The sequence below is a fragment of the Ostrinia furnacalis genome, unplaced genomic scaffold (assembly GCF_004193835.3).
Source record: "Ostrinia furnacalis isolate ACB-3 unplaced genomic scaffold, ASM419383v2 OfSCF2877, whole genome shotgun sequence".
Taxonomy (NCBI): domain Eukaryota; kingdom Metazoa; phylum Arthropoda; class Insecta; order Lepidoptera; family Crambidae; genus Ostrinia; species Ostrinia furnacalis.
In genome coordinates, this window is record NW_021133116.1 from 37,311 (window position 1) to 49,901 (window position 12,591).

The 12,591-nt window shown below is 36.9% G+C and overlaps 1 protein-coding gene across 1 annotated transcript; it reads right to left on the minus strand.

Moving 5' to 3' along the window:
• Positions 1-910: 910 nt before the first annotated feature.
• LOC114356725 (facilitated trehalose transporter Tret1-2 homolog) lies at positions 911-6,295 on the minus strand. Its single transcript, XM_028310064.1, has 4 exons — positions 6,219-6,295; positions 5,834-5,993; positions 3,746-3,928; positions 911-1,782 (listed from the first exon to the last, which is right to left on the minus strand). The coding sequence occupies exons 1-4, from the start codon at positions 6,293-6,295 to the stop codon at positions 1,552-1,554; spliced, it is 651 nt and encodes a 216-aa protein (XP_028165865.1). The 3' UTR covers positions 911-1,551.
• Between the last annotated feature and the right edge of the window lie 6,296 nt (positions 6,296-12,591).

Here is a 12,591-nt window from a genome sequence, read left to right on the forward strand (position 1 = left end):
TTTTCACATTTTAACATTGATTTTAGTGAGACTAATAATGAAGATAGACCTAAGAATGCCTTCTAAAACTGTCAAACAAGTAATTATCAAAATACCGATAACACTGCAACGGTATTTAGAACTGCGTACGTACATCACTAGTATCAATAAATGGACCCCACCTTGTTCACATGCTACTATAGTTTAGTACTATAGTACAAGCGAGAGGCCTATCAAACCAAAGGGAGATGCGATTTCATGTACTTGTACGAGTACAACTTAGGTACTGATGCACTCTAGTGCTCATTGAACTAGATTATGATCCCAGCGGGAATTGATCGTGATTCAAAATGATGACCACGACCACTCTGACAAGAGTGTACCGACTGAGAAGAAGAAGAATCAAATTTCTGACTTCACCATACCATTTATATGACCATGTTAACATGGGCTAGTGTCGGCTCATATACCCATTTACCTAACACCCTGTATGCAGTCAACAGCACATCAATCAGACTATAAATTTTTGTTGCAAATTACACTCTATTGACAACTGCTTAAGACGCTACAATTTTAGCTGATGCTGTCGTCTATACAAGAGCACAGTTAGTCTATACCTTCTTGTTTTAAACTCGTCCCTATTACCACTAGACAGGAGTCAAAGTTCTGTAAAAAATCATATTCGCTTTGATTGCACCTTATCATTCTAACAATGAACTTGGCAATTCTATGTTCGTTTGTTTTATTATGTCACTGATAACGTTATCTGAGAGATAACGAGCAGGCAGCTATGTTTATTTAGTTATAAATCAAATTTTTTAGGAAAATAAAACTGACTTTGCGAAAAATTTGTAACTGTTTGTCTGTCTGTGACGTTTCATGCTCTCTAATGCTACAGGTTAAAGTTAAAGTTATTCAGAACTTACTCAGAAATCGGTCGAATCGAGATTCAAGTTCGAGAGTCGCTAGTTTGATTTTCGTCGACCGCTGAAGTAGGTATTGTGGTGAAGTAGAGTGGGTACTCTAGCAACACACATAAGTTTTAAGCTTACAAAGAGGGGTTGTTAAAATTTTAGTAACTTATAAAACACAGATTTATAAAGTATCACAATTTTTATTTACAACCTAAGTATATCACAATAACACTTAGAAAATATTATTATGTTTCTTAACTTTAATACGTTTTGGGGCTCTCCTAAACGTTTGATGATACAACTGATACAAGTGATCCACTTATGTTAAAAAAATTGTTTCTAGTAAGTAAAAAACTGTTCTTTGGTTTAATTACCACCTTGATGGCAATTTCTCATATTACAACAAGCTGTTTTTAATGCCTATCATACTTAGACAGCATTATACTTATGAATGTAATAATCAGCAAAAGGTAAAGGTAGCAGGAAGGCGCTGGATGCAGGCCGCTACCAACCGTGCGATGTGGAAGTCATTGGGGGAGGCCTATGTTCAGCAAGGGAAGTCCTGTGGCTGAAATGATGATGATGATGATGAATTAACAAAAAGTGATTGAAAATTCGACCTAACTTTTTTCTCAACAAAACTTTTAAAATCTATTGATCATCGCACTTTCTTCTTAACCAACAGAAGCTGTATATCATTCACAGACAGCCCTTTAGTCTCAGGCTGGCAGAAGTAGGCGAACACAGCAGAGAGAATAGCTACAAAAGCAAAGAAGTAGAAAACAGATCCCAAGCCAATAGCTGCGACCAGCGGCTTGAATATGAAGATGGCGATGAAGTTGCAGGACCATGTCCATTCCAGGCATATTATGGACATCACGCCTCTGACCTGGAAGGAAAATGGAGGATCAGATGGATCTTAAAATTATAATAATGATAATCAATAAAAATATAACAAAAGCTCTTAGTTTGATAGTTTTTTCCAAAACACAAAAGTTAGTCTTTTGCCCGTATTCACAAACATTACTATGAGGTTTCAAAGTGTGCGTGGACGCACAGGGTGACACACGAATCACAGAGCTCTATTCAACGCGTTGCTGCTTCACTTAACCTTTAACCAGTGACACGTAGTCTGACAGGCGTCTCATGTTTTTCAAATTCTTAGAATTGACTACTTCCCCTCGCTTGCAGCGACCCAGCGTCTTAGTAGCTTTTGTTTTAGTGCTAAAACGACCACAGAAGAAGGCAGACGTGTTATCGGTTGTTTTGCACGTAAGTTATACGAATTAGAAAATCGATCGTAGCCTGTGAGGCTACATGTCCCTAGTTGTCATACAAAAACTTTTACACTCTACTTTTTATTTTAAGTGCTAAATGGCAGATAAGACTAGGAAATTATAACTCCAGCCCACGAATTCATCAAAGAATAAAATATTACGAACGGTCAGTCAATCGTTTGAACCTTTTGAACGTCGTCAAGGTTCAAACGATGGACCGTCTGTTCCATCCTGAAACAAGTCAAGCCAAGCAAAGGGGATGCAGTATTTGTCTGCCTAAACTACACAAAATGAAAGTGTACACAGCGGACAGTGGCGGCNGGGGGTGCATGCGATTGGTATCATCTCATCATAATAATATAGCTCATGACTTAGTACTACAATCTTTCGGCTTCAAATCGGTAACCCGAAAATTCTGGGGGACACCAGACCATTCTGGGGTGCCTTAGCCCCCCGCAATATGAACATCCGACTTATGGTCTTATGAGGGGTGAGGAGGGGGGGAAGGGGTCGCCCCGGGTGCCAAGCCATGCTACTTCGCCACAGTACACTTGTGTTGGGGTGTTACAATCCCATATGTTTGCAATGTTCTCGCCTTTTCTGCAAAAATTGCCATTGATTTTATGCCAAATTGAGCGGGTGTCAGAATTTTTCTTTTTAGTTTTCAGAAGTGGCTTTTATGTTTTTTCGGTTTCTGTATTATTAGATTTTTAGTAAAAAGTATTAAATTTGACATAGAATTTATATAAAGTCTATTAAAATGCTAAAAAAGGACCTCATATCAATTGAGGCTGAAAATTACCACTAATTGGTAATTATAGTTTTTTTCTATGTAATTATAAAAAAAAATATTGAATTCATTTACATTTGTTTTATTGACATACCAATAGTTAAATACAAATACAATTTTAAAGTAATCCACAATTCCACATGCAATTTTGTAATTTTTTTGATTTCGAAGTAGTAGCCTGTGAGACGTCATGTCCCTTATAGTGTTATAAAATAGTCATGTCACTGGTTAAAGGTTAAGCAAGCATCGTTTGTGAGTATTCACACTCCAGTATGGGCGTTAATTTGGTAGATTTTCCCAAAACACAAAATATTTAAAGACAAACACAAGCACATTATAAATAGGTTATGGATAAAAGAGTCATAGAAAGAATCAGATGTAGGTGTCAGAATGAAGAACTAACTTTGCTGATATTTTGCCACAAACGAGTCAGCGAACGTGATAGATACATTAGCTGACATTACAGCATGGTTAATTCATCCATATGTGATTTTGCCTTACATTTTAATGAGGGACTCGAAATACAACTCGAGTCTTCAAGTAATTTTGCTTTAAATATTTCCATTTATTTCGGGCTTAAACTTTTCTTGATTTCGATCAAGTTTTTGTACAGTTATCAGCAGACAACACAGCCATTAAGTAGGTACAATGGAAAATTCTCAAAATAGTCATTTTGAGCCTAATGTAAAAGAGAAAGTTGCGGATCTTGAGGTAGATTTTCAAATTCAAATGCAAATGATGTGGCTTGTGGATGCTAATAGTAATGATGATGATGATGAACTTACCTCAGGCAAGAACACTTCACCCATCAGCAAATACGGTATCGTTCCAGCGCCGAAAGCGTATGCTATACTGTAGAAGCATATAATCACAGGGGTGACCCAAGCAGGACCCCAGTGGAACTGCACTTGAGTGCCAAGCAGGAGGCCGAAGAAACCGACCATTATGGATCCGAAGATCATAAGGAGCTGCAAAGAGATAATTATTTTAATCAGAATTAAATAAACAGTACTGATAGACCCTGAAAATGCCGAAACTTAAAGACGTCCATTAAAATTACACGCAGCACTAGTGGGTGACGTATTGGGGTGCAAAAATACTGGTTTACATTTACTAGGAAATCACAGAAATAAATAGAAACCAGTAATGTCAGTGCGATACGTTAGCCTGCTGCTGTTGTCTAATTTAATAATTTCTTTTTTTAATAATTCACACTTATTTAAAATTATAATAAACAAAAAAACTTTTTTAATAACAAGCTATATTCTAAAATGCAGTTGTACTAAAACGAAAAAAATAATTTTATGTAAGGTTCAAATAATTTCGAAAGCTTGTATCGCGCAAGGAATTTATTCCTCTTTTTTCTGTTTGCGCTACATAATAACATATGTGACGGCGGCGTCATCGCACGCCGAACTTGTTACAAACTCGTAAACAACAGCTGCACCGTACAACGTCAGAGCAAGCGCCTTTCACTTTTCCCCCACCTCCACTACGGTTGTTTTGCAACGGGTATAAATCGAGCGCGCAGCGACGGAGCAGGCAGTCTTGGCTCTGGCGCGGCACGGTGCACACCTTGTACTATTGCTAAGCTGTTCCTAGACCTATTGGATAATTAATTTAAATGTTAAGTTAATTATTATCATTAATTATTAAAATGCCCATAGGCGCTTTATAATTAATTAAAATAAAGTCACTTGTGGTTAAAGCCTGAGCATTGGCCACAATTGAAGTGTTAGCTGTACGCTACTTAATTAAGACTAATTACTGAATCACTACCATTGATTAAATTGCTGTTCTTATAATTAATAAAAATAGCTATATCTTGATATCTCTGCCTTATTAATTCATTCTGTCCGACTCACTTCCTACAACTACACACGACTATACGAAACTGATAAAAGAAATGAGAGTACACTTATCAAAAGTGCAACATACAAATGTTATCCTTTGTTTGCCAATGTATAAGTTTAAATCTCACGCAAATTTGTATAATATGCGAATTGAAATATTTAATAATATGCTTCATCTCGATAATGAAACGCACCAATATGCGTATCTTTTAGACAGTAATAGACATTTGAAATATTCGTATGAGACATTCAAGTATAATGGTTTGGTGAACAACGCAGGAATGAATATTGTATTTAATGACTTGTGTAAACTAATAGATGATATTGATTTTGACATTGAACTCAACTACCCAATAGATGACCCTAATTTAGAAATAAATGACTCACCAAACTTTTTTCGCTAATAATTCTAATTATGATGATAATTACACTAAAACGAAATGCAATAACTTCAACATTCTGCACCAGAATGTGGCCGGTTTTCTGAATAAGCGTGATCTGTTGGCAATATGGCTTGATAACTTTAGTAATGATAATGTATTTTTTGATGTTATTTGTTTAAGCGAAACCTTTATAAAAAGGGGGGAAGAAAAAAACGCTTACCTCAAAGGTTATTGTCTTGCTAGTTATTATTCGAGGCAAAAACAAAGACGAGGAGGAGTTGGCATATTTCTAAAAGTAGGTATACCGTATAAAGAAATAACCTTACCCAACAACCCTAGTCTCATATAACATACTATGGGAAAAGCTAAGCAACGAAACAAACCTACCGCCTGAGATCGTGTCAATGTTTGGGTATTGGTACAGCAATCAAAAGAACAGTGTTAAGTGGGCAGGGGCGTTCTCGGATGTGTACAGGTTGGAGTGCGGGGTGAGGCAGGGGGGGTTGAGCTCGCCAAGCCTCTTCAACTTGTACATGAACCGACTGATCGAGGGGCTCAGCAGCACCAAGGTCGGGTGTCATATCGACGGCGTTTGTATTAATAATATTAGTTATGCTGATGACATGGTGCTGCTGACCCCGTCGATTGCAGCTATGCGTAAACTGCTTAAGATATGCGAGGAGTATGCGATGGCACATGGACTCAAATATAATGTGTCGAAGAGTGAGTTCATGATCTTCAAATCGCGGACTAAAACATACTCATCAGTTCCGCACTTAACACTTTGTGGTATGCCTCTGAAACGGGTTAACTCATTTAAATACCTTGGTCACTGGGTTACAGATGACTTAAAGGATAATGTAGACATAGAAAGGGAGCGCAGGGCGCTGTCAGTGCGTTGTAATATGTTGGCACGTAGGTTTGCGCGTTGTAAGGATGAAGTAAAAATCACGCTTTTTAAAGCTTACTGCCAGTCTCTTTACACGTGCAGCCTATGGGTCAGCTTTACCCAGCGCGCTTACAGCGCACTGCGTGTGCAGTACAACAATGCGTTCAGGGTGCTACTTGGCCTGCCGCGGTTCTGCAGCGCGTCAACCATGTTTGCGGAAGCGCACACCGACGGCTTCCACGCGATAATTCGGAAGCGGAGCGCATCGCTCCTAGAGCGTCTCCGCGGCAGTACAAATGGCATCCTGAGGGCATTGGCTGACAGGTGGGACTCGCCGCTGCTGGGGCGCTGGCTTAGCTTGCACGTCTCCAGTGCTATGTAAGCGGCTTCATATTTCATTATTTGTATCTTACTAACATAGGCTAAGTGAAAATTGTTACTAACACGATTATGGACCCCGGTCTCACAATAAATTTTTTCAATTTCAATTTCAATTATCTTCGATTTGGTTTTTTTACCGTCCTAGTCAACATGGGGAGTGTAGGAAAAATCTATTGTTTTCCTCTGAGAATTAAATAAAGAGCATGACACTAGTGAGCGCGTTTGAAACTCACACTAGGCCCTCTGATGATCGATGATGGTTTCATATTATTATTTTCAATCATTTTGAGGTCTTTGGGACAAGAAAACTGGGATAGAGAAAGCTTCTACCCTCATTCGTATTTACTAACCTTGGAGCTAAAATTGGATCTAATATCTGCCATGCATGCCATCCAAACTACAGTTTACTTCTAACGTAGACAATTTACTTAAAGATTTGTCATCATGACGTCATTTGATCTAAATTAATACTTTTAAAGACGTATTAAATAATAAAAACGTGCAAATATTGAATAAAATTTAGTCAAATATTAAATTTTTACGCAATTTAACATACGCTATACAGGGGTATTTAAAGTATCTAGGTACTCTAAATACTGTAGATAGAAAATTTTACTCAAAGAAAACGTTCAACATTTTGAAAAAAAAGAGGACTCGAACCAACTAAAATTTGTTAAAAATTACACTCTGTATTTTTATTGTGTTGAGTGTTAGGGTTCAGTATGGATGAAATCTCTCTAACAAATGATAAATCAAATGAAAGGAAAACAATGAAATCTTAAAATTTTAATATTTTACAGAAAGTTGTATGGTTTGGTGAAGAATTTTCGAAAAAAAAATTGGAAATCTTTGATTACGGATCCGGCGACTGGGACCGCGGTCCTAGTTAATTGCGGTCCCAGTTGCCGGAAGCCTCCTTTGAACGCAGCTCTATTTTTTTTGTTTTCTTTGAGTAAAATTTTCTAATAAGAAATTACGAAATTCCATCCTGTATAGAGCCTGCACCGAATTTCCGACCAAAGTGGTTGAGTATTTGAATCCTTTGGGGTCAAATATATGGTCATACAAGTTTAATCAGTAGTATCCTGTCCATTTGAGTAAGCTACATGTACATTTTTGCTACTAAATCACACCTTTTACAACTAAGCACGATCCGTTATACCAAGTTATACCAAGTTCAAAAGCTCTTTTTAAAAAGCCTATTTCGTTCGTTCGTTCGTTCGTTTCAGCCGAAAGACGTCCACTGCTGGACAAAGGCCTCCCCCAAGGTTTTCCACAAAGACCGGTCCTGCTTGCATCCAGGTACTTCCCGCGACCTTCACCAGATCGTCGGTCCACCTAGTGGGAGGCCTGCCCACGCTACGTCTTCCAGCTCGTGGTCGCCACTCAAGAACTTTCCTGCCCCAGCGGCCATCAGCTCTTCGAGCTATGTGCCCCGCCCACTGCCACTTGATTTAAGCCTTGAAAAAGCCTNTTGCATCCAGGTACTTCCCGCGACCTTCACCAGATCGTCGGTCCACCTAGTGGGAGGCCTGCCCACGCTACGTCTTCCAGCTCGTGGTCGCCACTCAAGAACTTTCCTGCCCCAGCGGCCATCAGCTCTTCGAGCTATGTGCCCCGCCCACTGCCACTTGATTTAAGCCTTGAAAAAGCCTATTTAAAAAAACTTATTCATTCGTAGATTTTTTTATAAAATGGGCCTATTTCTATATCTGTTTTAAAAACACATTATTTACTTACAAATTAAAGTTGCAAGCACTTGATAGATAACTCCACTCATTTTGAAAATTTAATTATACTTTTTCAGACTTTTTTGATACCACTTTTCACTTGCACGTTGACACCACCGTGTCTGGCTTTCAATAATGTCTCTCGTCCCACCTCATTATTCGTAATCAAATCTTATATTGACTTTTAGCTTTGAAAGAGAGCAAATAGATGATTATTGAACAATGCTGCGTCACCCTAGATAGGAAGAATTCTGAATATTATGATTCTGAATTTTCTTTCAAATACATGGTTCATTATGAAATAATTATTATTATTTTAAACTTTCGTGGTTATTATATTACATTATTCTGTTAGTGACGTCATATTACATGTGATTGAACATGGTAGCAATCCCGTCAAAATAATCGTTTTGAAATTATTTTCAGCTACGTTATGTTTTTGAAGCAAATGTTAAAGGTAGCTCAATTTACTGTCTATGTTATTATTATAGTAGTAGCCTATAGTCTGGTCCGTGAGCACGTAGAATTTTGTCCAATGTCCCAAAGCTACCCATCCTTATAGCTCGCGCGTAATTATGTTGCTATCGCGCTCGCACACTCACTGCGGGTGCCAGTCGCACAGTCGCGACAGCAATATAATTACGCGCGAGTGATAAGGATGGGTAGCTAGGGGTCATTGGACAAAATTCGACGTGCTCACGGACCGGGCTTTAGTTATCTTTAAATTTTCATGATTGTGTAAAGTAAGTAAGTACTACGAGTACCTAATAGTTACCTATATTTTATTACAAGCTTTTTATTATTACAAGCTTTATATTGACTTCACTTGTTAGTATGTGTGGGACAAATCTTGCAACTGAATTTAAGACCACTTCTTCTCAACCGATTGAGCTGAAATTTGGTATACTTATGTAAGTACGATGACAATGCAATATTATGGCACCATTGAGCTGGTCTGATGATGGAGTCGGGAGGTGGCCATAGGAACTCCTAAACAAAACGGCGGAAACTCATCGAGTTTGGGTTCGTTGGATTTGTCTTTTTGAGCACTTTAGTGTTAGATAATGTCCAGGGTCCTGAGACTAAGATATAGCTAAAAAGTGTAAAATAAAATTATAATAAAAATAAACTTTTTTAAAAACAAACTTTTATTCTGAATATCGAAAGCTTGTAGCGCAAACAGAGAAAAAGAGGGATAAATTCCATGCGCGATACAAGCTTTCGAAATTCAGAATAAAAGCTTGTTATTAAAAAAGTTTATTTTTATTATAATTTTTTTAATATTTATAGTAAATACCCTGTTATCTCCTGAATCATTGCCAAACATCACATTTAGACTGGGTTGGCCCATCTTACTTTAACTTTAACAATCGTCAAGAGTCTGTCAAACTCTGAAACACCGGTTAAAGTTATAGATACGGTTAAAGTTAAGATGGTGCAACTGAGGTAAAAATTATAGTAACAACCATAAACCCTTATCTTTTTGAAAACCTCACGTACAAAGAGTAATAAAATGTATTAATTTGTTACAAAAATTAATCTCATCATGACAGCACAATTCCGAACATCAGACAGCAACAAAAGTATAAAAGTATATTATATTTATTTTTTAAATTCCACAATCTCTTGTAAATTAATATTAATGACTGACTGCAATAATAATTAAAACTCGTTTGTTCATTAGCCAGAGAGTTATGACCGTTCCAACCCCTTGCCAGACAATCATTTTAGGGTAGTTGCCAAAACCACGATGACGGATTACTAATGTTTGGCCAAAAAACGTTTCCCAAATTATCACATGGCAAACAACGTTTCGCAAATTTTCATTTGGCAAATTCTCATTTGGCAAAACAACTTATAGCAAACTTTTAATTCGCAAATGCCGTTTTTGGCATATTATTGTTTAGCAAATTATTGTTTGGCAAAGTATGTTTTGGTAAAATACTTTAGATCATGTCCAAAGATAAAATACTTTAGATCATGTCCAAAGATAAATTCATACGGTGTACCTCAAGGAAGCATTTTAGGGCCACTTCTGTTTCTAATTTACATTAATGACCTGCCTAATGTAACTGAATTTCAAACAATATTATTTGCTGATGACATTTCGATTGTTATCACTTGCAATGACATTATTAATTATGAATTTGACATTAACAATACGGTAGACAAAGTTGCAAAATGGCTCAGTTGTAATAACCTCTTTATTAATGTATCCAAGACTAAATTTATGCAATTCCATAACACGAAAAAAGTGCCTCCAAATATAAATCTATTCTGTGGAGGAGAAAGAGTTGAGAGGTCCTCATGCGCTTTGTTTTTAGGACTAACCTTAGATTCTAATTGCTCATGGAAATTGCAGGTAGAACAGTTGTGTACTAAAATAAATCGTTTTGTCTATGTTTTATATAGAATCAGAAAAACGAATAATCTAAAACTTTCCCTTCTTGCCTATCATGGATACGTTGCGTCGGTGCTACGTTATGGTATAGTAGTCTGGGGAAATTCAAGTGAAATCGAATCCTTGTTCATTATCCAAAAAAAATGCATTCGTGCAATGTGCAATTTAGACTCGTTGGACTCGTGTAAGCCCTGGTTCAGAAAGCTGAACCTATTAACTCTGCCATGCCTATACATTTATGAATTGGGATTATTTGTAAAAAAACATTCCTATTTTTTCACGACATATAGTCATAATAACCTATATAGTAGAAGACATCCTAACAGGCTTAAANATAGTAATGTTGTTTCACTTCCTTGATTCCCGAAATTTTCAGTGCCGCCCTCGTACGCGCGAGCGATAAGGATGGGTAGCTAGGGGTCATTGGACAAAATTCTACGTGCTCACGGACCGGGCTATATAAAGTATCTGAGTCAGTTCCGATTATGTTCTACCGGGGATTGTACGGAGATTTTGTCGGTGAAAAAGTTATTTTTATTTTGGCATTCGACCTTGGATAACAAAATATTCATTATTGTTAAAATTCCAATACCAGCTATGGAATGCAATTTATAAAGGAAATAGGTAAATTACTTCCCACTTCTGAATAGTAAAAATCTACAATTTATGGTTTTCCTATTTTTTCACGACATATAGTCATAATAACCTATATAGTAGAAGACATCCTAACAGGCTTAAATTTCCGGCTATAAAGTCTACCCTTTACAGTAAAAACTGTTTTATAATGGCCATTAAAGTTTTTAATAAAATTCCAGACTCTATCACTGACTTGCATGTAAACCAATTTAAAAAATGTCTTTATGAATGGTTAGTTGATAAATGTTTTTATACTGTCAAAGAATTTCTGAGTGATTGATTTGTGTACAGTCGCGGAATGAAAAGGTTCGTCAGTTTTCAAATTGATTCCTTCAACGAATCGCGAGCACATATTACCTTTTGAAACTATGTTACAGAATAATCTCGAGTTAGACAAAATAATCTTTAACTGTTAGTCAGTAAAGTTCAAAATTATTCCGATTAAAGTTGTTTGACATTTATCTTGTCAAGAAGATTTTTATGATTGATAAACTAAAACCTTCTTGTTGGTTCAACCTGCCATTATTATTTCTANATTATTATTATTTTGTGTTCTGAGAATAGGTAACATCTTTTAGGCCAACAAGGGGGCTACACAAAATTCCCGTTCCATGTGTCTCTGGAATAGTCGTAACAAACAATAGCATTGGTTAGAAACATTTTGGCCAGTGCGGCTTCCCGCACACACAACTTTTAGCTCTTCAGCTAAAGTTGATACAAAAAATTTTATAAACGTGCCTTTAGTTAGCCAAGACCGTATCACCGTACTTTCACCACTTTATATTAAGCTCGGCATCTTGAAATAGTTTGTGAAGGCGCTTGACAAAAGTGACGAATGTTTTAATTTTCTTTCTCGCAATTTTTCAGAATTAAGCACAGAAAACTTAAAAGCTGGTAATTTTTGATGGGACTCACATTAGGCAACTGGTGAATGATCGTAATTTTAAGAAATCAATGAGTGAAGTCCAGTCCTAAGCTTAAAATGTTTTTTTTTTTTGGTTATAAGTAATTTCCTAAGCAAAAAGAGATTGTTGAGAGCATGCTATCCAACTTGCAAGAGCTAGGGTGCAACATGTGCATAAAAATACACTTCATGTAGGTACTCGCATTAACATCGATTTCCACAAAATGTGGGTGATTTTAGTGAGGAGCAGGATAAAAGTTTTCATTGGAATTTTCTGACAATGGAAGAAGGTTATCAGGGGCGTGGTGCTCATATATGAATGGCAGACCATTGCTGGAGCTTGCAACGAGATCTACTCAAACATGCCTATTCAAGGAAATCATATAAAAGATCATTTGCTAGTGTTTAATAGAAATTTTATTAGCACAATGTGTAATTTTTCGTATTTTTTGTC

Bases quoted from the DNA above. Each gene is read 5' to 3' on its own strand.
- LOC114356725 (XM_028310064.1), bottom strand. From the start codon at position 6,295: ATGGTTGACGCGCTGCAGAACCGCGGCAGGCCAAGTAGCACCCTGAAC. The intron at 5,994-6,218 runs GTAAGCGCGCTG...AACCCGTTTCAG, and splicing joins TACTGCACACGCAGTGCGCT to AGGCATACCACAAAGTGTTA. The intron at 3,929-5,833 runs GTCAGCAGCACC...ATCTCTTTGCAG, and splicing joins GCATAGCTGCAATCGACGGG to CTCCTTATGATCTTCGGATC.